The sequence below is a fragment of the Strix uralensis genome, chromosome 6 (assembly GCF_047716275.1).
Source record: "Strix uralensis isolate ZFMK-TIS-50842 chromosome 6, bStrUra1, whole genome shotgun sequence".
Taxonomy (NCBI): domain Eukaryota; kingdom Metazoa; phylum Chordata; class Aves; order Strigiformes; family Strigidae; genus Strix; species Strix uralensis.
In genome coordinates, this window is record NC_133977.1 from 766,958 (window position 1) to 782,785 (window position 15,828).

Consider the following 15,828-nt stretch of genomic DNA (forward strand, 5'->3'; position numbering starts at 1 on the left):
CAATCTCTGCTTCCCTCCCCGTTTTCCCCGTCCCTTCCAGCTGCAGCCTCAGCCCTTGGTTTCACAAGGTGTAACCATTCCTGGCAGTATCCCCTCAAGACATCACTGTGCCTCTCTTCTTCCCAGCCACAGTGCCCAGGTGTTTGTAGTGGTACCAGTAGCGATATACGGGTGGTGAGAATCAGATGTGACCACAGCTTCGGGCTGAATCGTGTATTGCTTGTTCTGCCAAGACCTCAGGATCTTGAACATTTACCCAAAACCATCTGTGCAGTGGTTAACTTTTAAGATATGTACAGTGTAAGTAAAATGTCCATGGATAATTAGAATTGATACTGTCTACGGTAAAAGTAAGCTAAGTAAATGACTGAAACTGTGCTGGGAGATAATTGTAGTATTGGAAATAACAAAAGAAGGTTGAAGTTTTGCCCTGTGATTTCTGTGGACTGTTCATAATAGTTTTGGAGTTTGATCAAAGACACACTTGAAAGTAGGACTTCAATCTTAATTTAATCTTACTGTCAGCAAACGTATTCAAAGTTTACAGATGTTACACAAGACTAGATTATCACAGCAGGATTTTGCGTTTGTACTGGACTTTACTCTCTTTGGGTACTTTCCAAACATTTAATTGTGGTAAAGAATTGGCAGAAAATGAATGCATTATATTAAAAAAAATATTGCAATGCAGAACATAGAAAGCTCAACGCTTAGTTGTTAACACTTCAGAAAAGCTAAGAGCAGATGCACAAAATTCAACAGATTGGCAAGTACAAGTCAAATTCCCACATTTTGATTCACTCCAGTGTAAGAATGCAAAGCCAGTTAATGCTCCACTACTTCTTCCTCGCTGTAATAATGGATCTTTTGTTAAAAGTATAAATCCCTGTGTGGTTTTGGGGTTCAGTGCTTCCTGTTGGAGCACTTGTGGCATTATGAGATTAGAGCAATTACCTAGAAAGGTACTTGAGTGGTTTTCAGGAAAAACAAACTGGAATAATAAAAAAACCCGAAACCAAACCACAAAACTCATCACCCTTGCAGTAGTGCTTTTGATTTGGGTAAAAGTGGTGCCTGCTTTCAAACCAAATGCTAGGTAGATTACAGAGTTTGCATGTCAGGTGCTCATACTCACCTTTAGATCAGTCTCTCCTGATGAAATCAAAGTCCCTGTGGCTAATAAAATCTATTTCCCCACAGCCAGATAACCTATATGTAATATCATCTGGACATGTCAGTTAATAAGGAATCCACGTGTAGGAGAGAGGGTTACCATCCCCACTCTGTCCTTCGCCTGATATGGGGCTACATCTTTCAGTTGTCGATGATCATCTCAGTTCTAGGAGGGATCTTGGGTCAGGATTTAACCAAACCAAGCAGACATTCATCAGTTTGGTGCTGAGTGAAAAACTGCATTCTCAGTGTTTTGACTGCTTGAATTGTCTGTGTGGTAACCTGCAGAGTGGATTTGACATTATTTTGGAGTTTTTTAGAAAAAAAAAAAGTAGTGAGATAAAGTAGTTTACATACTTCTTCAGGTAAAAAATATTCTAGCTCATCACACAAAACCCCAAACCTTGTCGAATTTGCAATTCTGCAGAGTGCACTTCAGCTACAGAAATAGGCACTTTGGAGAAATACTATGTGCAAATTGAGCAAAAACTGTGGACAGCCCAAAGCAAAGCCAGTGCCCAGGCTGCTGCTTTTAAAGGAGATTTAATGCTTTACCTCGTGTTGGTACCTTAAAGCTTAAATATCCCACTCTCTGTTTTCCAGACAGAAGCAGTCTCCGCCAGCCAAGAAACCAGCAAAAATATTTCACAATGGATGTAGACGATGAAGAAAACATGAGTAAGATGTGTTTATTTACACAGTAACAAACTATGTAATAATTTCTGAAGGTGACTTTTTCTCACGAGCACAGGGACGACTGCAGAGAAACTTCAGATGCACACGTTAAAATTTGTATGTTTTAAAATATGGTATAGAAGAGTGAATCAGAGCTTTTGTATTAAAAGTGTATTAAATACATGTGGTTATATGCTAGTCTAGTTATACCTTGTGTTTCATATTTTTCTTCCAAAAACTGACTAAGCAAACAAAATATTTTCCTGTTTTGAACCAGCAGTGAAGAAGAGATAAGAAGAGAATACCGGTAGCACCGATGCCAAGAGTTAAGGCCCAAACAGAAGGGAGGGGTCAGACAAAGGAGACGGAGTTGAAGTGTATAAAATAAATGAGGGAAAGCAGAAATGGAGGAAGGAAAAGCAAAAGGAGGAGCTAGAAGAGCTCCCTGAAGGCCTTGCATGGCTGATTATTCTTATTAGATGCTGATTGTTCCAACCCTGAGCTACTATTAAAGTGCAGTTAAGCACAAAAATAGTCAAATACAGTGATCATCTGGCAAAGTGCTGCGAGGTTGCTGCGGTATAATTAAGATCTGATAACCTGTGGGGAAAAGTGTTCTCCTTAAAACATTATAGAAGCATTTTTACTATTATTGGCCTTTCAACTATCTTTTTTTTGTGAATGAGAGAAATGTTCTGTTGCTGCTATGCTGGTGTACTGTGCCTGACTGTAAATAACTGTATATGATATAATAACAAATGCACTTATTTTTCCCCTAAGTGACAATGGCTAAATGGCGCATCTCTGGCAAAGCTGACAAAGCCCAGCAGTGTAGGAGGTTTTGGAGCAGAAGAGTCTGAAGGAGTTACAGAACATGTTTATTAGGAGATAAAGAAGTTACATCGTGTTTAAAAACAGACAAACACCACCACCACCCCCAAAAACAGCCCAAACCTAAAAATATTACCTTCATGCATCTTTTTTCTTTGACTGAAACAGTAAACTCAGCTGAAATATGCTTGCTAACACTTTCTTTTCTTTGGTCTGAAAGAAATTACTTCAGATGGATGCTTTAGCTATTTCTAAAAGTGGCCTTCCTAAGGAGGACTTCAAAAGAAGTAGGAGCTGTAATTGGATGAGATATCTTATTCACATAAGACATTTTTTTGGGTAAAACATACACTTATCTCAATAAGGAGTATGAATAAAAGGTGTCTTCCTGAGCTGGAGAAAATATCATCTCTCTACAGGGGCATTCTGTAAGTGTCCTTAAGCAAAATACTCCATTTTTGTCTGCTTCTGGGTTTTTTTTGTGTGTTAGTGCATCAATATGGGAAACCATTCACTGAACTTTTTGTCTTGTCAGGAGGCTGGCTCCATGGAGTTATTACAGGCTTGGGGCATGCATTTGCATAACTGCAGTTGTCTCCCAGAAGTATGTTTTGAGATGTCCTCTGTATGATGTTTTTGAAAGGAAGCTACAGATAACAGCGTCTGCTTGGATGTGCCCAGTTAATCCAAAGTGCAGGAAGCCCTTCCTGCGTCTGCATGCCCACACAACCATCATGAACTTGAGATGTTCGATCATCAGATTGGGGGGGGGTGAAATCAAAGTTCAAATTCTTAAGTTCTTCACCTTGATTCATTCAAAGATTTTTTTTTTTTTAAAAACATTTTTTATCTTTATTTTTATATCTCTTAAGATTGCGAAGTGCGATATCAGAAGTGGTCTATTAAATTTTTGTTATTTTATGTAACTCCTTTTTGGGGAAGTATCTTACAGGAAAAGAAGGTGGGCATATGCAATATCTGTAGCTTGCAGTTGCATAACTAGAATTGCTCTGCAGAAGCTAGAATTAAACTTGTATTGGTTCAGATAAAATGTATGACAGTGATGAGGTTACATTAATATCCCTGAGAAAATAGAATCTTTCAGGCTTTAAGGTCTTCCTCCTTTATCCATCAAACATAACGATTTGGGGAAAGATTTTTTTTTTTTTTTTTATAAGAACCTCCCCTGTGAAGACAGGCTGAGAGTGTTGGAGCGTTGGGGTTGTTCAGCCTGGACAAAAGAAGGCTCTGGGGAGACCTTAGAGCAGCCTTCCAGTACTGAAAGGGGCTACAGGAAAGATGGGGAGGGACTCTTGATCAGGAGTGTAGGGATAGGATGAGGGGGAACAGTTTTAAACTGAAAGAGGGCAGATGCAGATTAGATGTAAGGAAGAAATTCTTCCCTGTGAGGGTGGTGAGGCCCTAGCACAGGTTGCCCAGAGAAGCTGTGGCTGCCCCCTCCCTGGAAGGGTTCAAGGCCAGGTTGGACGGGGCTTTGGGCAACCTGGGCTAGTGGAAGGTGTCCCTGCCCATGGCAGGGGGGTGGGACTGGATGATCTTTAAGGTCCCTTCCAACCCAAAACAGTCTGATTCTGTGATGTTTTTATTTGGTTTTCCATTGCTTTGCATGGAGGGTATGTTTGCAACACTCTGAATACCCCAGAAATCTGTGCCAGAAGCCCATCTGCATATTATTGCAGCGTCACATCAGAGAGCCCTGCAGAAGCATCAATTGAACAAAAATAAATAATTTACTAGGTGTAAATTCATGCTGTGGCCTATCCTTATCACTTACCTTGTGGGCAAGGGAAAATTGGAGCATTTTGCAGAACACTTGGGACACTAGCATGTGGCTGTCCTGACCTTTCTCTTTGATGTTTTTCCCCCTTTTTCTAAAACGATGCTCAGAAGAGATCACGTGAGTTTTTTTCTGCTTGTTTTTTATGAAAAAATTACTTATTTAGAATTTCCCCAGGCCAGTAAATGAGAGCAGCAGTATAGGGGTTAGCTAGAAACATCCTTCAGTTCAGGTAAGAGTTGTCTAAATTTAAGTAGTTGTTCTCCAGATCAGACAGCACAGGGAGAGTGTTGTTTCTCAGAAAGCAGGTAATGGAAGTTTCCCAATGGATAAAGCATCTTAATTACAGACAGTTTTTAATTACAGGGAATAAAACCAAAAATGAACCAACACACTTGGACGGAAGATTTCTTTCTTTACTGGCGTGAAAATTTCATATGCCTCTTTCCTTCTTCAAGTGCTCCTGGGTTTGTAAGCCTCTCAAACAAGATTTCAGGGGCAGGACTTTTCTTCCACTGAAGTTGTTGGCATATGATACTGCCAGCTATGATTTTTACCAAGGCAGCTTCTGCAGACATCAGTGAGATCTCTATTCAAAGCTGCCAACTATTTTTAGTGACTAGAAAATAAGCTAGTCTTCTGAAAAATGTCTTATTCTTAAACCATGGTAATATTAATGTTTAAGAAAACAGGATCCCATTATCAAGTGTTTATATTTGTGTTAATGCTACTTTATAGTGTTGAATACACAGCAGCTGTGATGGACCTCAAAGGGCACTCTAAAGCATTAATTCCTTGAAAACTTATTTAAAGACTGGAACACGCACGGACTTGAAAGTACATTTAAAATCTAGGATTAAGCTGGTTTTAAACCTCTTGATTTTTGGGTATGTTAGGAGATCCGTGAAGACTGTGTAACCTTTCTGAGGCAAGCCATATGACGTTAACATATAAAAGTTTAAGAAAAAGCTGAAAAGAATAATGAAGAGCATCTTCGTTACCATCTGAATGCAGATTTTATTTTTTTTTTTTATAATTCAGATGGTAAGTTTTTTCTCCTGCCAGCTCTCTCCTATGCTTTATACTTTCTAGTAGTGTTTTAACATTCACAGTTCTCATTTTCCTGCCTTATTTTAGCTGTGAGGCTGGCAGCACAAGGCTTAGTACTGGTTTCCAAATCAGACCGGTAGACTTTGAAAAGATCTAAGCTGGTTTTTAGAACATGCATGGAGTGGTGGTCTGCATCTGCCATGACCTCTGCTTTAGAGCAACAAAATTTTGCTGCTTCTGAGTACTGATGCTCCCAGCTTGAGCTATGATGGGATCCTGAATCAGTCAGAGCTTTTGGGGAGTGAAGATGCCCTCTCTCATTCTCTTTGGAATGAATGAGAGACTCTCCAAAGTCTTACAGTCTCTAGACCAATGCATTACCAGGGTGAAAAAGAGTGCAGAATAGAGCAAGAAAAACAAATATAGAGTGTATCCAGCTGTGTGTCTGCTGCTGTGAGAAGAGGATGATGACCTCAGGACAAGGGGCAGTTAGAGCCCTGCGGTGTAGAAGAGGGAGGACAAGGTTGAAATACTAGAGATCTCTGTAACATCATGTGTAGCACAGGGTGTTTAATATTAGAATCATCAAATTGAAAAAATAGCAAATAAAATACAATAGATGCGTTGAGTGAGACTAGCAGATGGCGGTTCAAAACAAGCAACGGGAGAAGTTTTCATGCAATGTGGATATCCACGTTGCACATAGCAAGGTTTTATGGGGTCTTGAAAACCAATCAGAAAAATTTCTAGGGGGACAAAACCCATCAGTGGCTCCCTGCCAGCCTCTCTGGCACAGCCCAGAGCTGCAGCTCCCTGCAGGCTGAGCGGCTGTGCTGGGGAAGGGCCGCTGTGTCCTTGCTCAGGTTTGGGGTCTGCTGGTGGCCCCCTCACAGGTGGGAGCTGGGTGAGGTGAGGATGTAGGGCTGTTCTTAACTTCTCTAACTAGGTGAGATGCCTGGAAAAGGGAGAGCTGTTTCTGAACAGCGGGGAGAGGCTGGGCTGGATGAGTTACTCCATGTCTGAATATGGACAAGATTAAATGAGGTGACTTCTCTGACTTTAACAGGTGGTGATAGCTAATCTTACTTTTTGACTAACCTGTTAACTCTTCTCCAGCCCTAAGGTAATTTAGGGGACCTCACCACTGCTGGGCAGGACAGGCTAAAGAAAAGGACCAAAAGCACATCTTCACCCTCAGCCTGAGAAGAAGTTGCTCTTTCTTGTAGTCCAGTGACTGTGGGTTGAAACAAACCTGGGTTCTTCTGGTTCGCATGGAGAGTCTTTTTCTTTCCATCACGTGCAAGGCTTAGCTTTGGATCAACTCCATGATGTAGAAGCTTGCCTACTTCCATGGTCTCTGGGTTTGACTCAGGCTGCTAGCTCCCTGCTTGCTTTCTCTCTAGTCTCTTCCACCCTGCAGGTTCTCCAAAGCTAACAAGCCTAGTAGCTCTCAGGCAAAGAGTAGTTTCTTCCCTTCTTTCTTACAGAGACAAGGTAAGCATGCAAGTTTCTTCCCTGCTTCCTACAAGTCCCCCCTCTCTGTCAGGGCATAGTTTCCCCTACCTGTGTCATGAGATGGAATAAGGAGTTCCTCCAGCTGCCGTACTTACGTGCAAAAGTTTATTTTTTTACATTTAGCTGGAGTCTATTAACTTGTATTTTCCTTCTGTGGTTTCCACAAACACTGGTAGTAGTCCACATATAAAAAGAAAGATAAAAGCAGAGGCCATTAATTAGTGTTAACTCAGTTATTTCTGTTTAGCTGGTAAGTCATATTGGTTGATAGCAAATTCCTGGTGCCACTAGAAAGGGCAATGTTCCAGAAATGGTGTTTTAGATGAGATGTAATTTTTGGAGATTTACAGTTTCAGGTAATTCATTCTGTTGTCCTTAAACTCCTTTATTGTATAGATATAGATAAAAGGAATCTATGTGCATGAACACTGTGTATTGACAGTTGTGACCCTATACCACACAATCTGCAGGCAATATCATTTGTGGCTGAATGTTACAAGAGATACTTTATTAAATTTAGCAGATTTCTAGCAATGAAATGCTTCAGAGTATTTAGTGTTAAATTCTTGACCGCATTTAATTGACGGGAATTTAATGTTCAGTACTGTACAATTCTTGTTGTGCTATTGTGATTTAACAAGATGTGTTCCTGCTTTGGCTTTTTCTTTTGATCTGTTTTTTTTCTTCTTTTTTTCTCTTCGAGCACCGAAAGGAGTAACCTATCGAGCTTTTGCTGGAGGATGTTATAAATGAAAATTTAGTAACCATTCCATCAGCTTTGTAACCTGGGCTAAGTGATGTGTGCGTGGTAGGGGATTCTTAGGGAAGACTTAAAGTGTGGCTGAAATCTGTCACTGTGAAAGAGAGCTTCCACCGTGGTTTGGTCTCATTTCAGTCAATGTTTGTCACCTAGTATCAGTGTAGACGTAATATAGATATTTTTAAGTTTTGGAACAGAGGAGTTAGAAATACTTGACCTACTGAATTTGCCTTTTCATTCACAAATGCCATATAAAGCACAAATAATTAATTTCCTTAGTTTCTTTATCCGGGTAAAAATGAGATCTTTGCAGTTATAGCAAATTTAATTCTTTAAATATACCTCTGATATATCATTACCCCAGCTTTCTACTTCAGAAAATAAATCATTAAACTGATATTATAATGCCTTTTTTTCCCCCATTAAAATACCATCATTGTGACTGCGCAGCTTTTGTCACACTTCTTGTATTCTGCATAGTCTTAAGAGAGGATCTTTATCATGATTTTTGGGTTTGTAACTCTGTGACAGCAGTTTTCTTACTTTGCAAGGAATTACAAAATAGCTTGTAAATGACAAATATAAGATTTCTTAATAGAAGGCTGTGTGGAAATATATAAAGTAGTCTTGTGGTCATGCTGGTGCAGCAGGCAGCTGTAGTTCCTAAGCAAATTGGGGTGAGGTGAAATGAATGTCTAGGAAAGGCATAAAAAATAATTGAATTTGGAGAATATGGAATAGCTAAAGAGAAATAGAAGCATTCAAACACTCTTCAATCACGGTGCCTACCAAAGAGCTGCCTAATTTTTCATCGGGTTTTATTTATGTAATTTCTCAATTTGAGCAACTAAAATCACTGAGAAAAAAATAACATGCCTAAAATAAGAATAAAGTAGAATTAAATATCCATCTCCTAGTGCTGGTCTTAAGCATCCATTTTTATTTTACTAATGGTAGTTCTTTGTTTTATGGGCGTATGCTACTATAACTTATATTTCTCGTTTAAAGCATTTTTCAGGCCAAACTTACAAGTAAAAGTTTTGTTCCGACATGATTTAAATGGAAAACAAAAAAAGCCACAGTGTTTTTTTGCTATATGATTGTGTCAAATGCATAGTTTGAAAATCATTCTTGAATGTATTATTTCTTGAATTATCGAGAGGTTGTGTTGCATTTTTATTATCTCCGATCATATTGCAAAACATTTAACCTGTGAGCACACATCACTTAACCAGCTACAAAGAGAGATAAAGGAATCTATAAATTTTGCATTTACAAGATCCTGCAACGAAGGCATTGTAAGTTACTCTTTCTGGGCACCGCAGGTTCGAGCAGCACTGATGTTAAAGAAAACCGCAACGTGGACAACGTTCCCCCCAAGGACGGCGGTGGGCAAGGTGCCGGGGAGGGGACACAGCTCTCCAATGGTGGTGGCAGCAGCAGCAGAAAGCGTCCTTTGGAGGAGGGCAACAATGGCCACTCCAAATTTCGTCCAAAGAAGAGGAAGAAAACACCCGGCCCTGTTCTGCCAAAGAATGCCCTGATGCAACTCAATGAGATTAAACCCGGTTTACAGTACAAACTCCTCTCCCAGACAGGGCCAGTCCATGCCCCCATGTTCGTGATGGCAGTCGAAGTCAACGGGCAGGTATTTGAGGGGTCTGGCCCGACGAAAAAGAAAGCCAAGCTTCACGCTGCCGAGAAGGCTCTGCGGTCTTTCGTCCAGTTTCCAAACGCCTCGGAAGCCCACCTGGCAATGGGGAGGACTCTGTCGGTCAACACAGACTTCACCTCTGACCAAGCGGACTTCCCCGACACCCTTTTCAATGGGTTCGAAACACCGGTCCCTTCTGATGCTTCCTTTTACCTGGGGTCCAACGGGGATGGGTCCTTTAGCTCTAGTGGGGACTATGGTTTGCCGTCGTCAGCCGTAGCCAGCAGCCTCTCCCAGTCGCCTCTCCCTGCACCATCACCCTACCCCTCCGCCAGCGGGAAGAACCCCGTCATGATCCTCAACGAGCTGCGGCCGGGGCTGAAGTACGAGTTTCTCTCAGAGAGCGGGGAGAGCCATGCCAAAAACTTTGTGATGGCTGTGGCGGTGGACGGTCAGACTTTTGAAGGCTCGGGAAGGAATAAAAAGCTGGCAAAAGCTCGGGCCGCTCAGTCGGCCCTGGCATCTTTGTTTAACATGCAGCTGGACCAGACCCCGTCTCGACAGCCCATTCCCAGTGAGGGACTCCAGTTACACTTGCCACAGGTGAGAAGCCCTTTGGGTTTTGTTGATGGCTGCTCTTGGTCATCACCCAAAGACAAGTAACGTGTATTGAGTCAGCTTGAACAGTATTTCTGCTGTTTATTCTGCTTCTGTAGATGTGTGTGTGCATATATATGTATTAGGTGATTTATCCACTTACAGCTTCTGACAATCGCATGAACTCTTTGCATTCTGTTGGACAGAGAGGAGGCTTTGTTGCAGATGCTTTCAGCCTTGATCGTGTCACGTAAGAGAGCACCAAGCCCAGTGCAGTGTCAGCTTAGTTTATGGTTTGGGCTGAGGAAAGCTTGATTCTCATCTTGCTTGTCTTAGGCAGCAAGACTTAGATGGAGTTTGAATCAGAATTACTGCTTTAAGTAAAATTATTATTTGATTCAACAGTTTTTAGCAGAGAAGAAAATCGTTCTCTTCTGCAAACTGAAATTGTTGACATTAGCGAAGCTGAATAATGGAAGTCAAGGACAGATTAAGTGAGGCTGATGCAGTCGACACATTTCCAGGGTCTAAATAAACAACACACAGTGCATGTACCCAAGACGTGTGGTTAAATAGCTGTCATCTGTGCTCTAATCATATTAGTTAATAAGTATATGTAAGTCGCTTAGGCAAGTAAATCTGGATGAGAGAAAGTTTAAATCGAGTGATTCATAAACTAGGGAAAGTATCAAACATACCAGACATAGACCAGAAATTTAAAGTAGCTAGAATGGAGTCTTTTTAATTTTTTTAATGGAGAAAAATTCTCCCTTGTTTGCTTCCTTGTGTTTCTCCCCAGTCAGACACCAGTATTGATTGTTCAATTGCCCTCTTTCTACTGCATCTCTTGGGTCTTTTTAATGATATTATATGCCTGTCTAAATTCAAATACTTGCCTGTGACTTTTTTGCAATTTTCTATCTGTTTATTGTGAGAATTTCAAGGCTTTGACCTTTTCTATCTCCAAACCATTGTTTTACATTTCATTAAAATGACAAGATGCTGGTCTGGTTTGATCATGTGGCATTGAAGAGTGTAAGTAGATGTTGCGGCTACTTTGAGTACGTTGTTTTCTCAAAATGCACGGACAATATGTATTGTTTAGAAATCCCTATATGCTTTCTTTTTTCATGTTGCAGTTATTACATTATTGATGAATGTTTCCTTCATTTTCAAATCTAGGAGCATGTTATTTCAGGTAGTTATGATTCCTTCAGTAGATTCAGTAATTTCAGACTGCATTCTCTGCTGTGCTTTCAAAAGTAGATTTGGCCCCAGACACCAAAAAAAATTTCACTGCCAGTAATTTATGTCTTATTAGTTCTTGAATCAGTAAAATGGTGAAAAATGGAACTGGAATAGGGAAGTGAGAAAGAGCACGAGGTGAGACGTGAAAGAGGTCAAGTTGTTTGTCCGCCCAGCAGCCTCTTTTCTTTAAGGGACATAGATGGACCGCTGGGCAGTGCTGGTTTTTTCTGAGCTCCTTGCCTTTGTCAGGTTTTGACCGAGTCCCAGGTAGCTGTGCCCGGAGCTTATGGGATGATCGGGGCATTTGCGCCCTAGGGTACACTATTAAATGACAAAAAAGCAACCCATACAAACACTGGTTTTCATTTTTTCCAGTGCTCCTACGCTGACCTTGATACCCATATTGTGTGCAACAAAGCATGTCCCAGGGCTAGCGTGCCTTTCACCTGGCTTATAGGTGTGTGCTGAGGAAGGCTGCTTCTGTGTGGAGGAGAACCCGGTGGGCTTTAGGAGTAATGCCAAATACGCTGGATGGGAAGGGGGAGGTTGCCAGTGCTGCCTCATGTAGACCTGTTTCAACGTCAGTTATTTATTCAGAGGCTTTTGATCAGCTTGTCATCAGGACGTCGTCATCCTTTCTGCACTTCACGTGTTGTATTACTCTGTTTTTAATTATAATTAGCTGTCAAGTTATTGGAATTATGTCAGGTCTGTTACATATTAGTAACAGACCTGATATATTAGTGATTTTGGTCTGCTGTGTATTGATGATTAATAAGGGATTTAAGCATTTGTGATGTTGTCAGGTTCTGCTTTATTTATCTTTTTTTTTAACTCTGTGAGTTGTTTTATTTTTTTACGGTGTTTGCTCAGGATGCGTAAAGATGTTAAATTAGGAGATAATCCTAAAGTGGGTGCAGTCGCAAACATTGGAGAGTACAGGTATGACGTAAATGAGGATAGGATTTGTTATAACCCGTAGACCAAATAAAATGCTGATTGAGTTGGAAAAAATGGAAGCTAGAAACTTGCAAGGGGAGGAAAAATCCAAATACCAAATGCTTTGTGGAAATAATCAAAGTACAGCGTTGTTGTGGCGATGAAGGTGTTGAAATCGACTGCCTGGGTGGCAGGTTCAAAGCCTGCCTGTGGTTAGTGTGTTAATTTGTGGTGCCTCGTGAGAAAAACTGATAGAGCAGAAAGCGTCAAGAGGAGGGATGATCCCTGCTCCAGTGGCGGTCGTATCAGCTGAAATGCATAGCTGTGATCCCACACCTCCCGACAGCTGCAGGCACTCCTCAGAAAATTAAATGCAGAAATACACGTGCAAGCTGTCAAATGGTACGGAAGTGCAGTTGACATCAGAAATAAGCTTATAAAACAGGCATAGGTATAATCTCACGGTCTGTAGAGTGGGTTATCGAGGTATTGATCCCATGGTCTAATAGATTTAAAACCAGTCTCTGCAAAGCGAGCTTACCTGCTTGCTTACAGCTTGACCTTTTGTGAGGGACGAAGCACTGTTGCCTGTGGTGAGGAAAATATCTTTGCTGGGAAAGTGAGTTAAAGCCACTAAGTCACTCAACATGTGCCTCAGAGCAGATGAAAGTGCCCCGCTGAAAAAAGCAGCCCTTGTGCATTTGTCACCTTGGCAGCGAGTGTCTTAAAATGGAAGAGGTTGTCAGTCTTGCGTTACAGGGACTCGCCTCTCTAAAACAAAGAAAATATTTTTATGGTTAGCTATGCTTTGTAAATTGATAGCCATCCTCACTTCACCTCCCACCCCTCGATGCAAGGAGGTGTCCTGTATTCTGCAGTAAGCCGCAGGACGTACCAAGGGCTCTAAAATGTGCGTCCTTCAAGTTTTATTCTTTTCCATGGAAGAAAACTGCATGTTTCAGCATACTTAGATTAATATCATTAAAAACTTTAAGTGCATGGCTTTGTCATAGGTCTGCCGAGTTGGTGGGTGACAAGAACTGGAGAAGACAGCAAGATGTGAACAGTCCTTTAAAATCCCTTCTGAAAACAAAGGGGTCACATGTTTATAGACAAAGAGTAGAAGTCAATTTGACTTCATGGAAACTGTTAGTGCAAAGTCCAAATCTGATTTCTGGGGCAAAGAGTATTGTTGAGCACTCAACCACAGCAAGAGCCACACTGGGCCAGGCCAAAGCTCCTTCTCACACATCATCCCGTCCCTGGTGGCAGGTCCCTGCCGGCAGCCCCAGCACTGGGAAGTGGGAGGTTTGCAGGGGATGCTGGTGCTGGCAGGGGCCGTCTCCACCCGCAGGGTTGCCAGGGACACCTCGGGAGATGGGACAGGGACGTCCATGAACAGCTCGGGAGCAGCGCATGCTGCTGGGAAGTTGGGCTTCCCTATTTCTTAGTTTTTGATATCCTTATTACCCAGAGATAAGTCTCCTAGAGATCACTTGTTTTCTCTCCTTTTGTTCTTTTCCCTTAGACACTCCCTGCTTCCCAGGGAAGGCCATGAGGGGTCTCACCTCTGTCAAAGGCGGGATGGTGCTGTCCCTACTCAGGCCAGTAGTAAATGCCTTGGAAAAAACTGAGAAAAGGCATATTGGTGGCAGTACTTCCCCAGTATATGCTTCTAACCTTCAGCAGTTTATCTCAGGAATTTTCTCAGCCAGCAATGGTGTATTTCCATCTGAGAGTCTGATGGATTATTTTTCACCCTCTGAATTTCAACCCTTTCTTGAACTTCTGTAATCTTTTAGCTTCCACAGCACCTTGTGGCAATAAGTTTCACCATTTAAGCACGTATTGTGGGAAGAAGAGTTTCATCTTGTTTGTTTTGAACGTGCTGCGTGCATCTTGGTGTGCCCTGGTAAAATGCTCTGTGTCCCAGTAAAACACTCTTTGCCAGCAGTAAAGAAGGGAGCAGTAAAGTCTGCTGGTCCAGCCACTGGCAGTGCTGATGGAAGCGGTTTCCAGCAGATGGTAGGAACCTGCTGATGGCCTCTGTTAGGAAAACCTCCATATAAGCTTAATCATGATATTTCCCAGATTTCCTCAAACTGTTTACTTAAAAAGATAGCTGATTAATCAGGATGCAAAGAGGTGGAAATTAGAGAATTGAAATTGTAGATACTGAAGGTTAAATATAGAGTTACTTAGATTAGTAAAAGCTGGACTACTGTGAGAGAAAGCAACTTCAGCTACACAAATAAGCAGTGTAGCTGCAGATTAAATGAATTTTTAAAAATCCACTAGAGGGAATACTTTTAATTATTCACCTAATTCAATTTAACCTGCGTATCACTGTGGACTGACATTGAAACAAAACGTTAAGCAGAAGAAATGGAGTGAGAACCAGTACTGCAATGGCTACTTTTAAAGTGTTACGTTAATCCTGGTTCAACCTGGGGTGGGGGGAGCTATAAAAGAAGTATTCAAATATAGAAAAGACATACAAATTAGTGATAAAAATCACTGGAGATCTGGGAAAGCTGCTTCTGCAGAGCTACTGAAGAGCTCTAGGCAGTTTATTGCAATAGACTGCTTAGTGTATGCAGGAGAATGAGAATGTAACAGATTCAAACCGAGCAAAAAGATGATACTAAATACATTTATGGGAATTAATGAGTTATATACAGGAATAATTGCTGTGAAATTGGAAGAAATGTTAAAGGTACAACTGCATAAGCAGTGAGAGACTCTACTGCCAGGCAGGAGTTTCTTTAAATAAATACAGGAAACTTTGGAGCACTAGGAAATAATTATGCTATTTTATTAGTGTAGATATGTTTCCACCTTCTCTGAATGTTTGTGCTGGTCACTGTCAGAGAAGAAATAATGAACCTGATTGCCCTTGATTTTACCTGCTCTGGGTAGTGCCACTGCTCATCAACTTGTGAAAGTTCACATAAACCCTAAACTGTGGAGGTAAGAAGAAATAAAGCTGAAGGAGAACATCTGTGCTTAAGAAGGATCACTGGAGATCCAAGGAGAGCTCAAAAGATTGGGAGGTCTTGGGTCAGTTCCCCAGTGCTGGGTGCTGTCAGCCCCTGCAGTGCCCCTGCTCCCGCTGCCTTTGGTTCCACCATGTAGATGATCACCAGCATTCATCTGAGGTGGTCTCTATGGCCTTGCCAAGGTCTTCCTGCAGATCCAGACAGACCTGAACTTCATTAGTTTCAGACTATTTTAAAACATGGGTGGTCAGGGGGGTTCTGCTACAACATTGCTGCAAGATACCTGTTAACAAAATCAGTCTGTATGTGTAGAAAAAAAGTGGGTTCGCTGTAACTCCATCAGAGAAAGGAACAATGCACCCAAAATAGCTTTGAGCTCACATGCCTTAATGAGCAAACTGTCAGCTATTTTAGGTCTTTCTGTTTTTGAATTGCCCAACTTTGAATAATGATTTAATGTAGGAGCGGGGGTAGAGAAATTGTATGTCGGATGTTAGGGCACTCACTGGGAAGGTGAGGCATGAGTTCAATTCTTATTCCAATTAATATTTATTTATATGAAAGGGAGTAAAGTCAGAATGAGAAGTGA

General features: G+C 41.4%; 1 protein-coding gene across 5 annotated transcripts in view; it reads left to right on the plus strand.

The window, feature by feature from the left end:
• Positions 1-15,828, plus strand: part of ADARB1 (adenosine deaminase RNA specific B1) — a 90,397-nt gene that overhangs the window by 35,957 nt on the left and 38,612 nt on the right. For 4 of the 5 annotated variants that reach the window (XR_012629401.1, XM_074872394.1, XM_074872395.1 and 1 more), the window contains exons 3-4: positions 1,777-1,851; positions 9,128-10,059. Coding sequence is in view for 4 of the 5 variants with exons in the window: in XM_074872394.1 (XP_074728495.1) it covers positions 1,824-1,851; positions 9,128-10,059 (960 nt within the window). In the remaining variant the exon portion in view is untranslated. Of the gene's footprint in view, positions 1-126; positions 301-1,776; positions 1,852-9,127; positions 10,060-15,828 lie in introns of all 5 variants that reach the window. The other variant, XM_074872392.1, reaches the window with a different exon arrangement.